This window comes from Chiloscyllium plagiosum, chromosome 20 (genome assembly GCF_004010195.1).
Source record: "Chiloscyllium plagiosum isolate BGI_BamShark_2017 chromosome 20, ASM401019v2, whole genome shotgun sequence".
In the NCBI taxonomy this organism is placed as follows: Eukaryota; Metazoa; Chordata; class Chondrichthyes; order Orectolobiformes; family Hemiscylliidae; genus Chiloscyllium; species Chiloscyllium plagiosum.
Window position 1 is genome coordinate 15403273 of NC_057729.1, and position 18347 is coordinate 15421619.

General features: G+C 37.8%; 1 protein-coding gene across 3 annotated transcripts in view; it reads right to left on the reverse strand.

The window, feature by feature from the left end:
* Positions 1-18347, reverse strand: part of LOC122560041 (docking protein 5-like) — a 424638-nt gene that overhangs the window by 195320 nt on the left and 210971 nt on the right. For all 3 annotated transcript variants that reach the window (XM_043710214.1, XM_043710213.1, XM_043710215.1), the window contains one exon: positions 7131-7238. In XM_043710214.1, coding sequence (XP_043566149.1) covers positions 7131-7238 — 108 coding nt within the window. The remainder of the gene's footprint in view (positions 1-7130; positions 7239-18347) is intronic.

Genomic DNA, 18347 nt, shown 5'->3' on the forward strand with positions numbered 1-18347 from the left:
CCGGTTTACTCTCATCTATCTGTTTGGTCACCTTCTCAAAGAACTCAATAAGGTTTGTGAGGCACGACCTACCCTTCATAAAACTATGCTGACTATCCCTAATCAAATTATTCTTTTCAACATGATTATAAATCTTATCTCTTATAACCTTTTCAAACACTTTACCAACAACTGAAGTAAGGCTCACTGGTCTATAATTACCAGGGTTGTCTCTACTCCCCTTCTTGAACAGGGGAACCACATTTGCTATCCTTCAGTCTTCTGGCACTATTCCTGTAGACAATGACGATTTAAAGATCAATGCCAAAGGTTCGGCAATCTCCTCGGCAATCTCCTTCCCAGAGGATCCTAGGATAAATCCCATCTGGCCCAGGGGACTTATCTATTTTCACACTCTGCAGGATTGCTAATACCTCTTCCATGTGAACCTCAATCACACCTAGTCTAGTAGCCTGTATCTCAGTATTCTCCTTGACAACATTGTCATTTTCTAGAGTGAATACTGTCGAAAAATATTCATTTAGTGCTTCCCCTATCTCCTCTGACTCCACACACAACTTCCCACTACTATCCTTGATTGGCCTTAATCTTACTCTCATCATTCTTTTATTCCTTAAATACCAATAGAAAGCCTTAGGGTTTACCCTGATCCTATCCACCAACAACTTCTCATGTCTCCTCCTGGATCTTCTGAGCTCTCTCTTTAGGTCTTTCCTGGCTACCTTGTAACCCTCAAGCGCCCTAACTGAGCCTTCACTTCTCATCCTAACAGAAGCCTGCTTCTTCCTCTTGACCAGAGATTCCACTTCCTTCGTAAAGCACAGCTCCCGCGCTCTACAGCTTCCTCCCTGCCTGACAGGTACATACTTAACTAGGACACACAGTAGCTTTTCCTTGAATAAGCTCCACATTTCTAATGTGCCCATCCCCTGCAGTTTCCTTCCCCATCCTATGCTTCCTAAATCTTGCCTAATCACATCGTAATTGCCTTTCACCCAGCTGTAGTTCTTGCCCAGTGGTATACACCTATCTCTTTCTATCACTCTCTATGAGGTAACTTATTGTATCTCCAATTTTATCCACTTCTGGATTTTTCTGTTTAGCTTCCAAGGTCCTAATCACCTGTTGGCGTATTCCTTAACTTTTTTCACAAAGATCATAAAATATTATTATTGTTACCTTGCATACAGATGTGTGTGTGTGTGTGTGTACTATTAGGTGTGGAGCAAAGTGGAATTACCAAGGTTACTTGATTAATTTTATACTATTGTCACATTATATATTGATTATAGCTTTATAATGAATTATAACTTTGGCTCGATATAATTGAAAAGAATTGTGCTAATGGAACTGTTATTTTTGATGATGCCCTGAATAAGTCAATGGAAGGCATGAGTGAGACATTAAGGAGAATAGTGTATCAAACTGATGGCTAGCAGCAGAGTGTCACAGTCTGGATGGTCTTATTAGTTATTTGTAACAGAATTTCAAATCATCCCTGGATGTAATTATTGGAACCGATTATTGGAATGTAAAAATATTAGTATTATTAATGAGGTTGTGCAGTAGCAAGATTTTATTTTCATTAGACATCCAATTCAGAAAAGAATACACATTATGGCAAGTATGAACTCCATGATTATTAGATAGAAAAATGTATTGACCAGTATGGACAAAGCTATTACTATTGTTCATGTCTTGCTGGTGGCAGCAGAATATCATTGCCTTACTATACAAAATGTATCGTCCGGCATCAACCCATCTGTTTCAAACACCATTTAGTGAATTTTGGAACACAGTTACATATTCAGGAATTTGTCATGAATCAGGAATAATTTTGCACTTTAGGATTGGAAAACTGGATCAATCCTTATCCCCAAAGAATTGAAGTGCATTCATAAAAGAATCACATGGAAAACCTGGAGATATTATTCTTGTTATGTACATCAGTTAAAAATATGAAATAAATTGTTGTGCTATGTTTCAAGATTTATGACATTTTGCTCCAGAAAGGATGTTGGCTTAATTGAAGCTTGGTTTAAATGTGATTAAACTCACACAATACCAACTTTTTGCAGAAGATATTCAGCCCCAGAATGGAAATTAAATGACATGGTTGATAGAGGTGCATTTTTTGCAAACAATAGCTGTAACACAATCAGATTTAGTTATACAAACTATTGATTTCCCAATTTGTGATATTACAATGGCCTTTTTTTATTTGATCTCAATGAAATGTCTTTGGCAGGAACTCTAGAAGTGGGCACAGTTTTATCTGATACTATACTGAACCAGTCTTTGCTATGGCACTGGCTGACATCAAAACGTTGGCTTCCAGTCCAGTTAAAAAGAGGCAGTTTCAGAAATTGAAACTTACATAGCCCATTTACTGGATAAAGATCATAATTGAATACAAGGAATAAAATAGACTGGATTTTGCTGAAAATCAAATTCCATTAACTGAATAACAAGAAAACAAATTAGCCTCCTGACTATGCAATTGGTCCTCAGTGAGAATATTTACCTGTTATCCAAAGATAGGAGAAACTCACATGCATGAGCACATTATCTAGTAGATTCATGAGATGGAATATAATGTTTGCAATAGTGGACTTGTCAACAGCTACCTATTTACAATCAATCTGTTGAGGCTCCTCGAAACAGTAGCAGTGAGCTTGTCAACAAGATTGATTGTAAACCAGGTTGTTGTTGACTTCTGTTAGGATTCTTGAGTTAGTGGGGTTGGGGAGAGTGTGGGAAGAATAGAATACATGGACACTGTCTCCAGAGACAGACAAAGAGATACAGAGTAATAGAAAAAGGGATAGGAAAAGAGATTGCTAAAGAAAAGTGAAGAGAGAGATAATAGAAGGTGGTGTAGGAACAAGAAATGGAAATGGGTTAGTTACGATGGGAGTAGTCTACACAGGTTAGGACTTTGAGGTGTGGGGGAATGAAATAAACATGGGAGGGGGTGTTCAGGTTCTGAGATTGTCAAACTTAATGTTGAGTCCTGAAGATTATAGGGTACCGAGGCAGAAGATAAAGCGCTGTTATTCCAACTTGCGTGGAGCACTGTCTCTCAATGACTGTATTCATTATTGTGTTCCCTATTATCAATATCCTGGGGGTTACTATTGTCAAAAACTGAACTAAACCGACATGAAAAAACCGGGCTAAAAATATCAAGCCAAAGATGAGGGATTCTACAGTGAGTAACTCACCATTGATTTTCCAAAGCCTGTCCACTACCTAAAAGAGTCAGGAGTGTGATGGAATATTCCCCACATGACTGGATAAGTGCAGCTCCAATGATACTCAAGAAACTTTACACCATCCAGGACAAAACAGCTCACTTGATTGTCACCCCATTCATCACCTTCAATATTTGATTATTTACCAGTAATGCACAGTGAAAGCAGTGTATGTCATCTCTAAGATGTGCTGCAGTATCTCAACTGCTCAGTCAATATTACATTCCAAACCTTTGCCACCTGGAAGGACAAGAGCAATAGATGCAAGGGAACATTTCCATCTTAAAGTTCTCTTTCGGATGACACACCATCCTGACTTGGAATTATATTGTCATTCCTACACTGTCACTGGGTGAAAGCCCTGGACCTCCCTTCCTAACAGCCCAGTGGGTGTCTACACCACATGGAGTGAAATGGTTCAAGAAGGCAGTTCACTATCAACTACTGAAGCCCAATTAGGTATGGCTAATAAGTACTGGCCTGGGCAAAAATGCCCACAACCTGCAAAAGAAAAATGCAAGAGCATCACTGTCTTTTTGTGGTTGACATGCCCTCAAAGATACCCATGATACCAAAATCAATAAATTAACAACCTCAATCAGAGTAAAACAATGCAACTTTTTTTCATATTTTGCAGTTATAATAGTGATTGAGTTTCTTTCAAATATACATGTGGAAAACTTAAATTCTCAACTGGTGATTAATGTGATGCTTTTTTCTGTAAACCTATGTTCTCTGCAGAAACTACAGTGAAGTGATTTTGTTCTACCTTCATTTATGGTGATGCCGATCTTTAAACAAGACCTTGGTTGTACATCTTATTGAAAACAAATAGCTATCAATAGTATTAGATAATGATAAAGAAAGTAATGCATGAACTATTAGAAAGGTATTCAAAGCATAAATTCTTTGATCAACAATGTTGTCCAGAAAGCCCAGAATGGACTCCTAGCCTTGAGGTGAAGCCCAGCATAGACTCCCTGTTATACAAAGAATGTAATGCAAAACGTTTACCTTCATTTATTTATTTTTCTAATGTATACCTAAGATTTTGTACCGAGGTATCTTTGTACATAAGATGGTCCAAAAATGGCAACTTTGTACACTTTTTGCTGTTCTCGTGTATCCCTGTACTTGAGTACATGTGGCAATAAACCTTATTTTAATTCTAGTCAAGAAACCATAGACGTAAACTCAATGACACGTCTCACTTACTGCCATATGTCACCAATGTAGCACACATTGAGTCATGCAGCTCGAGGTGGGAATCTAGTTTTTAAGAGGCTTTTTTCATGGAGTTTGTAAGATAATATTCAATTGTTCTGAGTGGTTACCATAGGTGTTTTGTGCCAGGCTATACACAGTTGAATTCCCCATTCCATAACTTGCTAAGTAAATCAGACAATGCTGAAGGACCAGGTAGAGAAGGATGTAGAAGGCATGATACTTCATCCAGCATCACAGGGGGTTGGATCCAGGTATGTGAAGACTCCTCTTATACCTTCTAGCAGAAGTGTGTCTCAGCACCTCTTCTTGGCTACAAAGGAGTACATCTCCTTTTCATCCTGGAAACTGACACCCATTTTCTTGGAATAGCAGTAATTGAAAGACAGAAAAAATGCCAATAATAAAAACAGCACGAACTGCGATTCAGTTCAATAAAACTCAATTCACAACAGTCCACCTTTTATAATCTGACTAGAATTAGAAAATCTTTCCCAGGTTCAGGGAAAAACAGCTTTGTGAAAGCTGATTGCTTTTTCATAACTGAAAATGATCGGGTATATGACTCAGAGGTTTCATTGGATTCAAGTTGCCTCCACCAGCTGCATGCTAAATAGAAACTGTTGAAAGTATGTGTAATTGTCATTCATATTGAGACTGTTGTCAATGTGGAATATGGCCAAGCAAACAACATGAAGATCTGTTTCCTCCATCTCAGTAATGCTACTGCTATTTTGTCCATTTTTGTCCAGCAGTCCATCCCACATTAATACCTAATAAATTAGGAACGAGACTCTCCCCAGAGATGGCCTGACATTAGGACACAACATGTGCATTACAAATTCCATGAAAACTTGATTGATGCTTCTTTAAATAAATCAAATGACTGCATGTAATCATTAATTTTAAAATTTGTATTTTGTTACCTGTCAAAAAGTTGTTCAGTCACTGATCCCTAATGTTACCAGCAGGAAAATATGCATAAAAGGGCAAGTGAATCGCTGGGTGTGAGGAAGAGTAGAAGTATGTTGTACAGTTGAAATGAGGTGATCTTCCTTGTACGGTGGCACAATAAGAGAATTTACTGTATAGTGTGAAATGGAGCCATTTCTGTCAGGGAGTTCAACAATCTAGCGTGATCTGTAACAAGTCAGATGACTTTCACTGGGCCTTCAATGGAGGCATTCTGAAAATTTCTTCAATGGAGGAAGGGGTAGGGGACATTGGAATTAATAGAAATAATGGAAAAGATAACCAAGTATTAAGGCATCATTTTAATTGCTGTATTCTAGATGATGAAACATTATGGAAAATTAATACAATGATTTCAAATGTTTTCTTCAGACTAGATGCCACTGCACAATTAATACATTTTCTAATCAGGGAAATTAAGATATATTGGGTATACTCATAACTGAAAAAAAAACTACTAAGTTTTGTCATTTAATTTTGTGCAATTTAAGAAACAATGTTGAATTTATTTTGCTCATCTAGTTGTAACAGGTGGACTTTTACTTCAAGTTGTTTCATATTTCTGGATAAGTCCTACAAATCCATACTACTCCATTTTAAATGGCCAACTCTTTAGTTTTTAAAGAGTGATCCCTACTTCTATATTCCACCATTAAAGGAAATATCCTTGTTATATTTATCCTGTTATAATCCCTTGGGATCTTATATAAATAGCTTCCCTTTATTTAGTCAATCTAACATTTTATGATTTGAAATACCTTATCAAATGTCCTCTCTGCTTTCTCTGTTTCAAGAAAAGCTCCCTTAGCTCTCCTAATATCAGAGTCAAATAAGCAGAAGTTTGGACACTATATACTTCCTCCCTACCAACTCTCTGCCTGCTATATGAACTGCAGCAGTTCAAGAAGGCCTCAAACTACCACCTTCACAAGGGCAGTTAGGGATGACAATAAATGTTAGCCTTGTTCAATCAAAAAAGCCAGTGAAGGTTTGGGAGGCTGGAATTGCTTGACCAGGTTGCTCAGTAGGATACAGGTACCTGTTTCAATTGCAACAGCTTGGCCAGGTCATCAAATACAATGGACCCCACCCTGTTTCTGCTGATCTCCCAACAGTGTCTGATCCCCGCCCCATCTCACTCATCTTTCACGCAGTTAGTCAGGCCACTGTCACCAGGCTATACCCTGGATGAAAAATGCAGACCTGGCCTGGTGCAGAAACTGAGGAAGGTTGCTTAGATATAGGCTCATGGGCATCACCAGGTTCTAGTGTAAGCCTTGCAGCAGCCTGAAGTCAGCTCAGTTCCTGGACTCAGAGAAACACTCCCAGATCACGTCTGTGCCATGTTGCTTCAAGCTGTATCTGCAGGGGTTGTAAGGAGCAAAGTGGAAGACAGTGGGCACATACTGTTTAGGACAGGAATGTAAGCCAAGTTTTTTTTTAGCATGATTATCTATTTCAGTTTTTTTTTCATTTTGCTTGCATTTTTCAGGAGTAAATTAGTTAAGCCAAGCAAGGATATGTTCAATGTAAGCTTATATTATTTTTCTATTTTACCATAAGAAAGTCTTGTATCATTAAAGCAACAGTATTCAAGAAAGACATTGTAAAGGCAAACAGTTGACTAAAATAACCTGCTACTTTTGCAAGTTTATTTATTTTCATCAACAGCTAGCTTACCTTGTGATAGCATCTGAAATATGCAGCTCGTTCATCGGAAAACTTCTCCAATCGCTTTGGGCCTTTGCTGGAGGCCTTCTTCAACACGAGCCAGCATCGCTGATAAATCTACAATGTATTAAAGCAAAGAAGAAACACATTAATTCAATGCTTTCTCTTGTGGATTTGTGCTTATGCTGCACTTCTGAGAAAAAAACAAATACAATACTGAGTTGCATTCACAACACAATCTATTGTCAAAGTTGCTGTTTTACTGGTGCCACTATTCAAAGGTGAATAGGGAATTCTGCCAAATCATAGACAACGTTCCCATCAGAGTCAGTTCATTTATCTGCTATTTGTTGAACATTGCTGTGTGCATATTCACTTCATTTACCAGCTAGCAAACATAACTGCATTCCAAAAAGTAATTTATTGGTTGCAAAGTGATTTGCAATATTCTGGGAATGTGACAATGCACGACTTAAATGCCGGTTCTTTTATTTGAAAGTTCAATGTTATCACCTTTGCCTTCTGAATAAAGCATAGATCAGTCAACTGCTGGCTGCTTTGCACTTTCTTTAAATCCTGAGCTGGATAATACACAAAGAAGCAGAATCTCAATTATTTGCACAATCCAGCCGGGGAAGGTTGGCTTTCTTTCCATTTTAGGAAATAATGATGACTGCCGGGTAGTTATCGGCTTCTTTCTTTGCAACAATTTTTAAAGAATGAAGTAGAGGATAAAGAGAATATGGCAATCTGTTTCGTGCTTCCAACACCCCCACCCCACCCAACATACCCACCACCAACCATTCCACCAGGAAGAATGTTTAGCTGTTCACAGGCTGCTGACACAGTCCTGCCCCACATCTATAATCTACTGCTGGAAGGTTAAATAAGCATTGTCTCAGTCTTCTGGCCCTCAATGTCAAAACTCAGTAATGGGGGCTTCCAGGATTGCAAGCATTTATGTTGATTAAAAATATCATGGACCAATTTCCTCTTTAATTACAAGTAACTAACAATTTATAATGAAGTCTGCATTCATAATTTCTCTCTCTGATATAAAGTCCTACATTAGTAACATGGCTAAAGAAACTAAAGGAATTTCACTAACTTTGGAGACGACATAAATTTAGATGAAGGGACAAGTCATGCTGAGGAAGCAGGGAGGCTGCAGAAGGACTTGAATAGATAAGCAGAGTGGGCAAAGAATTGGTAGATGGAATAAAATGGAAAGTGGGAGGTTATGCATTTTGATAGGAAAAAGAGGCATAGATTAACCAAAGCACAAATGGACTGAGGAGTCCTAGTTTAGGATTCTCTTAGAGTTAAGATACAGACTCATTTTAGGAAGGCAATGTAATGTTAGCATTCATTTTGAGAGATCTAGAATACAAGAGCAGAGATGTACCACTGAAGCTTTACAAAGCTCTGGTCAGACACCATTTTGAATATTATGAGTGGATTTGGGCTTGTATCCAAGGAAGGATATGATGGCTTTGGACAGGGTCCAAAGAAGGTTTACAAAAATGATCTCGAAGATGAAGGGCTTGTCATATGAGGACTCTGCATCTGTACTTGATGGGGTTTAGAGGTTGAGAGGGGATCTAATTGAAAATTGCAAAATATTGAGATGACTGGAGAGAGTAGACAGGGAGAAGATGTTTCCACTAGTGGGAGAGACTAAAACTTGAGAGCAGAGCCTAAGTGAATGGATGACCCTTTAGAACTGAGAGAAGGAGGATTTTTTTCTGCCAAAGGATGATGAATCCATGGAATGCATTGCCACCAAAGGCTGTGGAGACAAAGTCATTGAGTGTTTTCAAGACAGGGATCAATCAGTTCTTGATTAATAAGGGTATTGAAGGTTGTGGGGAGAAAGCAAGAGACTGGAATTGAGAAAAATCTCAGTCATGATTGAATCGTGGGGTAGACTTGATGAGCCAAATGGCTTAATGCTGCTGCTATATTTTATTATTTTATTCCCCGTCCATCCTAACTACTTCAATGGAATCCATTTTCAGAAACAATATTGGAGGCAAAACAGTTGGGATTGGATCTTATGGCCTACACCCAAGTGTGTACACAGCAGGGGTGGGTGGGAAAGATGCCACAAAAAACATGTGAGGTGCCAAACTAGTCACCTTTCTGCCCTTTCCCAAGTTGAACCCTTAGTATGGTCAGCGGTTGAGCGCTGACATCAGCAAGCCACTCACTATTTTTAATTAAATAATTAACAATCAATTGAGTTTCTTCCTAAATCAAATGATCAGAATATTATGCAGTCCATCATTATACAATTGATGTGGGTTGGCATGCGGAAGTAGATTTTCTCAAAATCCAAGTCGATAAAAAGCACCGTTACTCTTAAACTATCCCTCTATGACCAACAAGACCAGACAATGAGGCTCAGGAGGTTGTCATCTCTTCTTCATGAGGCTACTTGTGATCTCAGAAAAAATCCACCACTGAGTTTTGATACAGCTGGGACTTGTGTAGTTGCTCAACCCCACTGAAGGGCAGAAGACCTCTATGCTACTCACTTCAGACAGTGCATTATAGTGACAGTGCAGAATTGTGTTAGCTAGCACCTAACCTTCCTGCAGTTTGGGGGTATTCAAGCCAGCCCCACCCTCTATAATCATGCCACTGTCGTTCTTTAAGGAATAAATGCAGTCGCAAAGAGAGGCAGAGTGACACTTTGGAAATTTGTTTTATTCATTCACAGGATGTGAATGTCACTGGCTAGGTAAGCATTTATTGCCTGTCTCCAATTGTTCTTGAGAAGTTGCTAGTGAGCTGCCTTCTTGAACTGTTGTGCAAATATGGTGTAAGAACACCTATAATGCCTTTACATAGCATGTTCCCTGTAACAGTGAACAAATGGTTGCATAATTCCATGACAGGATGTTGTGCGGCTTGAAGGGGGAAATGAAGGGTGAGGTGTTATCATATATCTGGTATCCTTGTTCTTCTAAGTGCTGGGGTTCCAAGTTTGGAAGGTGCATTCAAATGAGCCTTGGTAACATCTTGCAGATAGTACACATTGATTTCACTGTGCATTGATGGTAAATGGGGTGAATGTTCAAAGGTCTTAAATGGGATGTCAGTCAAGCAGGTTGTTTAGTCCTTGATGGTGCTGAGTGCTGAATATTGTTGGTTCTGCAGTCATCTCGGAAATCTTGAGTATTTCATTACAATCCTGACTTGAGCCTTGTAGCTGATGGCTGATAGAAGATTGGATAGGTAAACAAGACTTCAACTTTCAAGTGTTTTTATAAACGTCAATGATGCCTCATGGATCATGCCAGCTACACTGTTTTATTAATTACTTGTAGTTTTCCATTCAGAATGAAATGATTCCATTCAGGTGAAATGATTCTAATACCCTATAATACATTGTATTTACTAACTTTAAGAGTTGATTGAAGTTTGCTGTATATTTTTCAGTTACATAAATGAGGCAGCATTTCTTTATGTAACTTACTAAGTAATAGTGCTTTGATTACTCATAGGAAATCTTTCTGTATTATTAACCTTAACATAATGTATTTTTGCTGTAAAACAAATCTCTCTACATTCTGAAACATGGCAGCCATATATTTTCATATCCAAATAATTACTGTATTTCAATAAAACTAAGAACTTAATGTCACAAATTTTCATTCTCTGAAACTTTCAGTTGAAAATAGTTTTGGTTTTATGTCTCCTTCTGTACTGGTGACTGACCTGTCAGAAGAAAATAAATATACGGTTGGATCAAATGCCTAGTTGGATTATTCCAAGAATCCCTGCTTTTCCAATGTTCTATTGATCAATGCTAATAAATGCACCTCATTCCATTTGCACCAAACATGATCTTGGATATACCTGCTGCTTGATAATGCTTTTTAAATCAATGTACTTGTACAGCAATTTCAACCAGCACATTTTATCATTCAATAGAAATGTTGGAAGCCTGTGAGCTAAACTCATAACTTTAGCAAATGGAAAATCATAGGTTACAGCTTGGATTCTTTGAGAATTTTGGGCCTGTGAAAATCTACGGGCTGTGAAATTTATCCTGTACACATTTTTGTATTCTTGCTGCTCCTCTTCTATTTCTGAGGCCCAGTGTTCAGACATTCATGTCAGTAACATTTTCACTGATGATAGCAGGTTCTCAAAATCCTGCAGTATACCAGCAGGCAGTCACACACATGATTTCCTCTACCGTATGATTTAATCAGATTCCTATGGACAATTTCGACCTCTCTTCAAGTTCATTTCACTGTGAGTAATTTGAAGTTGAAGCTGCGGGGGTGCAATCATATTCTTCAGCAAATTGTCTAAACTCAAAACTTTGTCGATGAAGGCTCATTCATACCGAAACCTTCAGTAAGCATTAGATGTCTGAAAGAAAATTTCCATGCAATTTATTTATCACTTTTAGTTTTCAAATGTATTATGATTTGTGCCACCTTTTGGGAGACCACATTGATCAAACCTGTCAAAGACAACTTCACCACATTACTGAAACAATTTGATACTCACTTTGTGGCTTTAATTGGTGCAGTGGATGATGTTTCAGCTGTTTTATTTGTGAATTTTGACAATACCTGTATTTCCAGTAGCATAAGCAACTTACTCTAAATTAACCAAACTTCAAACTTATTTTGATTCCTATTTTTAAAATTCTCTGCATAAATTCAGCAATTAGATATTCCATAAAGTGCAGTTGACCACTTCAAATGGGATTACAGTACTATATGCTGAGGCACCATTCTTTTGTGTCTATATTGAGGAGGATATATGTAAAATACTACTCCTAAGAAATTACTTCCATGCAATTGATCTTCATTGCATAGCTGAATGCTATTTTGCATATAAATGGTTGCATGTGGGTGTGAAATGTTAAATACTTAATTGAATGCAATAAGTACCTCCCACAGTGATGTTATGAGGACATGGTAGGAGAGTAAACTAGGATCTCAGGGAAGACAAAAGCTCAAAACTATGTCCTCCTAAACATCTTTGTAGCAATACAGAGTCTATTCTTATAACCTGTAAATAGTCTCAATAATACAATGAACTACATCTTACAGATGGCAGCAAACTCAAAATCATGATCAAAGTGGGATTTGACGATTTAACTGAGCAGAAACAATCCCAACAATGCAAATATGCAGGCAACCCAGAAAGGATAGTCCTGATTGCTGAGGACATCAAACCCCAAAGTATCTTGTAGCAACTGAAAAGTGACAAAAAAACTGTTGAGACCTGATAAGAGAAATGTTGGTATAAAAACAATTTGCATCTCCTGAGCAAAGGTACAGGTTGCATCACAAGATGATGATCTGTGGAGGTGGTGCCAAGTCCAGTTCAGACAGTGAGTGAACAGACATTTAAAATCCCAAAGTGAAATCACAAAGTTAAATCTTTAAACAATGCAGTTCAGGGTGAGAAATAAAATAAATAAATGAGTCACAGCACAGTCTGCATGTTGGGCTCATAGCATATGGACATTACAAGACAAGGCTAAAAAGAGAAATTGGAACAGACCGGCCCAGTAAAGTGTAGCCACTGTTGTAATGTAAGAAGCTGAACAGTCAAGTTTTAAATAGCGATGTCCATGAACAGAAATATGAAGATGATCAGATTATATCTTTTGTAGAGTTATTACTTGAAATGCAACGATTGGCTGAGACATTGGAGAGAAATCCACTGCTCTTCTTCATAATGCAGTCATGCAATTACTTACAACTAGATGGTTTTTAGTCTCATCCGAAGCATAATATCAATCAGTTGCTAATTTTTAAACTTAGACAAAGTCTTCATCCTTTAAATTAAATTTTGAATTGTTGTCATGCTTCAAAACTCGTTTTTACAAAAATAGTTTGCCCCCAAGGGATCCTTTGATTTGTTCCTTCCAGGGAGAGGCACAAAATATTATTAATCTAAATATTGATATCAACTAACGCAGACTGTGCAGCTATTTTCATGTTGCAACTTCTATGTAATTCAGTCCCTCTGAATTCACCAACATGTAGACTGGAATCAAGTCCAGAATGGACAGGACAAAAAAAAATGGCATGTTTCTACAGGAGACACTAAATATCATTTCTTATTATTTTTGAATTCAAGGTTACAAGTCTGCATGGTTATAATTATTTTATGCTAGTATTTAACTTGTATTTCTAATAGACATGACTTGGAGTTTAAATCAACAATAAAATATTTACTGCCTGTTATCCAAGAACAAAAAGTACCAATGGAAGTTTGTATCCATTTCTTTCAGACATCTAATGCTTACTGAAGGTTTCGGTATGAATGAGCCTTCATCGAGAAAGTTTTGAGTTTAGACAATATTTCAGCATTGTGAGTTTCTTTTCAATGGACTAGCAATGCTGTGGGACAGAAATTCTGAATATGTGACACACTTCAGTGTGTGGAAAGCCAAAGATAAGTTGAGTATATAATGCATCAGACAAATATCAAGAGTAAAAACAAAAAGTGAACCTGTTCAGCCTACTTTCTTTAAACTCCAGAATCTTACTTCTGTTGTGCACTATTGCTACTATAAACTCTTTTTGAACATGTGGCGAACAATCTTGTTCTACCTTTGTTTACTCTTGCAGGATTGTATCTGAGATCCACAGGTATCTTTTTTTTGTCTTATTTCTAATGAAATTTCTTATCAGGACCTGGTGTGGCCACAGTATTGGATGAAGTTATGTGATCCTGAAAGACCATTTGATAATTCCAGGTACATTCTGTGGTTCTTCATAAGCTTCTTGATATGTGCAATGTGTTTGTGAATAAAATTTCTATAGATCTGTTCATCTGATTGATCATCCCTTGAAGGCTTTTCTAGCAGTGCAAAAATGGCATCAATTCAATAGGTCAGACATTCACTTTTAATAGCTTCAGCAGTGATGATGTCACCAACATATTTCAGTTAAGCGCCACTAAGTACTAATACTTTTTATGTCTCAATTTGACATCTCTGGGATTTTCTACAATTCTACACTGGTTAAACCTCCCACACTGTTAGGCTCCCTGTCCATTTATTCATTATGTCAGCATGCTTACATATGATATGTATGGTTCTATAATTTATCTCTGAATAATACCAATGCCATAGCAATGTTGTTAGAAATTCGTGCTTCGCATATTAACTGTATAACTTACTTCTTTAAGTAAATGATCAGACATCTGAGGATCTTACTAAGTGACTATAATACATTTCAGAAATTTAAAAGTTCCTTTTTAATCATCTTGTTTTGATCTCCTGGTCCAAGTAAGTCCCCAAATTAATAAGCATTTTGTAAACTTTCCTTTTGTCTATGTTACTAACTGGTTCAACTATTCAATTAGGTCTTGACTTAGTTTGATCGACTTTATGATTTTCAGTCCTCTAGTCATTAAAGTTCATTTTTCGATTCTTGCTCATTATTTGAATGTGGGTTAATGGAGTAACCTGTCTATGACTTAAGTTACTCTTTCCCTTGCCTATCAATCCTTGCTTATGTGCTGCTGCCTATGTCACTATGAGTTTGTACCAAAGGGATCCTTTTCTTTCTAAAATTTAATGAAAAGTACTCAGACCCAATACTGACGAGAAATATTCTTTGTCACGCTGCTACTAACCAATCAGAGTTTCCTTTTACAAACTGGTGCTTGCAGCATTACTTTGGCCTGATATGTCTGCTCCAGAAACCCAAACCTTTTACCTCAACAGTTGTTGTATCCCAAAAACTCTGCAATCTTACATGAAAATAATCTCAGGATTCTGCATCACATTTAAAGGGATTGACTATTCATTCATGATGAAGTAAAGAAGAAAATCTCTCATATGCTCAACTTGAATCTGTCATAATAATATATAATTACTTTTTTCCTGCACGTTGTTTCATTGCACTATTCTTAATCCACTTTTCTAATGTGTTTTGCTTCTTTACTTCTCTATGCTGTTATCTCCAAAATCAGCTCTTGCTCCTTCAGCAGCCTTTTTCTCAGAAATATATTTACCTTAAAAATTATTCTATTCTTTATCTGTGATTCTGATATTTAAAGTTCACAGTTCTCATTGTGAATTCTTAATTCAATTACATATTATTCAAATTACATTATTTTTCAGATGGACACAAACTTTGCCTTTATACATACTTTTTTGAATAGAAATCCTCAATCTGAACAAAACCTTTTGTAATGACATTTGACACCAGATTCTCTCCTTCAAACTGAAGTTATTTTAGTATTTAAATGTTTATCCCTGGTAACAAGTGGTAAAATTGATACTTTCATTTTTCATCTATTTTAAAACTTGTTAAATGCAAAACTTGTTCAATCCAGCCACCTGAATTGAGATTGCAATTGATTAATTTTAACACATTTTATATTACTTCACAGGATCTCCAAGCTGCAATTTAATGTGTTTCTCCAGCTTCTCAACTTTTCATCAACACATCTGACATAATTGTTGTAATTTTTTTTTAGTCATGAAAACAATCGCTGGGATCCCAATGCATAATTAAGTATGGGGACACTGTGTTAGGAAATATCAGAAATAAGTCAATTTGAAAGATTGTCACTGATTGGGGAATTAGGGTTGCTTTTAGTGGTACTGTAATCAGATAAACTAATTTTGAGCACAGACTGCAGTGGTTCAAGAAGGCATCTCAAGGGCAACTAGGGGCAAGCAATAAATGCTGGCGAGCCAGTGATGCCCATGTCACTCAACTGAATAAAACAAAATTCTAGTCAATCCAACCAGAAAGGTGACTAGTTGTTGGTTGTCTCATCCCTTGCTCCACTGTCTGTCCTTCCTCAGCTGCTTGTCAAACACTCGGTGCCAAGGGTTGTGCCTGATGATGTCGAGATTGTCCACATTGATGCAGTCTATGATTAAATGTGATGTGTGGCTGGGTGAATATTCCAGTATTCCTCCTGAGCAGCCTCACCACTGTTGTATAAACACTCTGTTGATTTGCTCAATAACAATTTATGTGATGGAGTCTCTCCAGGTGTTGACTGTGCACCACAGTCATATGCCCAGTGGTCACTGGATAATTCTCATTATTCAATGAATAAAACACTGATGGAATAGTGGATGCTGGTGGATAAAAATGTTATAACTGCTGCCAGGATAATGGACACTGACATGTATGAAACCAGCTACACATAACAATGTTGGAAATGTTGGTTATTTTAGTATTTAAATGTTTATCCCTGAATTAATAAGCAGTGACTTCAAAGTGACATTTAGACTGTCATTGGCACCCTGCATGATGAAAAACCTGCTCCACAGCAAAGGCCTTCTTCCTGCTTCCTACCGGAAAGAGAAAAAGCAAAGTATTCCTCTTTTTCACAGTAAGAATCTCAGTGACCTCTGCAGAACTACAAACTGAAAGGAACCTGATGCAAAGTTGTTCATGGCCACTGGCAATGTTATTTGTAACCAGCACTGAAACTGCAAATCTGTCTCCAACAGGTGTCAGGATTTGATGAACACCTCCTTAGCAAAATATAATCTCACACAGAGTATTCTTCACTATCGGAGATAGAAGAATTGTTCTCTGACATTTCTGAGTAGATATAGTCTCCTGCTCAAAGTCTTTCTCTTCTTCTTCTCTGATTAGCTTGTCCTCCTGCGTGTCACTTCTGTTCAATCTCCCAATAGGAATCAAGATTACAGCACCCTGACAAGGAGTGAGTTGTCTGACTGAAATGTTTGAAATGAAAATTAAAGCTGTGATCCTGTGCCATACTGCTCCTAGAACACATTCATGACTTTAAAGAGCTTGATAATCTCCACCACACCTGACAAAACACTAATACTTAAAATTGGTCAAAAAAAAATGACAGTTCCTCCTATAAATGCCAAGTATTGATAGAAGGCAAATGTGATCTTCACCAGCACTGGCAACCTCAATCGCACAGTTCCTCCCGGTGTTTTTGTTAACTGGAGTGCATATTCTTGAGGGAGAAAATAGGAAAATAAAGATGGTCTGATCAATTATATCAGTTTTGTATCTGAAAAAAAAAGAACTGCAGAAAAAATGTATTTCTGTCTGTGTAAGGAAAATCTTTGGAAGAGTAAGTGGAGGACTGCAAGAGAGAGAAAGAGAAAGAGGTGGAAATGGATGCAATTGTAGTCCGTACAAATCAGGATGGCTTGACATGTTTACTTATACTAGAATGACAATGTTTGTAATCAAAACAGATACTTAAGACCATAAGACATAGGAGTGGAAGTAAGGCCATTCGGCCCATCGAGTCCACTCCGCCATTCAATCATGGCTGATGGGCGTTTCAACTCCACTAACCCGCATTCTCCCCGTAGCCCTAAATTCCTTTTGGCATCAAGAATTTATCAATCTCTGCATTGAAGACATTTAGCGTCCCAGCCTCCACTGCACTCTGCAGCAATGAATTCCACAGGCCCACCACTCTCTGGCTGAAGAAATGTCTCCGCATTTCTGTTCTGAATTTACCCCCTCTAATTCTAAGGCTGTGTCCACGGGTCCTAGTCTCCTCGCCTAACAGAAACAATTTCCTAGCGTCCACCCTTTCCAAGCCATGTATTATCTTGTAAGTTTCTATTAGATCTCCCCTTAATCTTCTAATCTCCAAAGAATATGATCCCAGGATCCTCAGCTGTTCCTCGTATTTTAGACCTACCATTCCAGGGATCATCCATGTGAATCTCCGCTGGACACGCTCCAGTGCCAGTATGTCCTTCCTGAGGTGTGAGGACCAAAACTGGACACAGTACTCCAAATGGGGCCTAACCAGAGCTTTATAAAGTCTCAGTAACACAACGGTGCTTTTATATTCCAACCCTCTTGAGATAATTGACAAAATTGATAAAATTGAGTTAATGTTAATGTTTGGAAAACAGCCATTGACAATGACCGTTCAGAGTATCCTTTGTTTCTGTGCGTCAAAGCCTGTTGGATTTTGCTATTTAACATGACTAACCAGGCCTAGTATTGTGCAAAATACTGAGGGTGTTGGAAATCTGAAAAGAGGAAACAATGCTGAAGGTTTGTGAAGGTTTGTAGCTCAGGTTGAGGTTTAGGGTGTAGCTTTGCTCGCTGAACTGTCGGTTTGATATCCAGACGTTTCATCACCTGGCGAGGTAACATCAGTGGCGACCTCCAAACGAAGCGAGGCTGTTGTCTCCTGCTTTCTATTTATATGTTTGCCCTGGATGGGGGGTTCCTGGGGTTTGTGGTGATGTCATTTCCT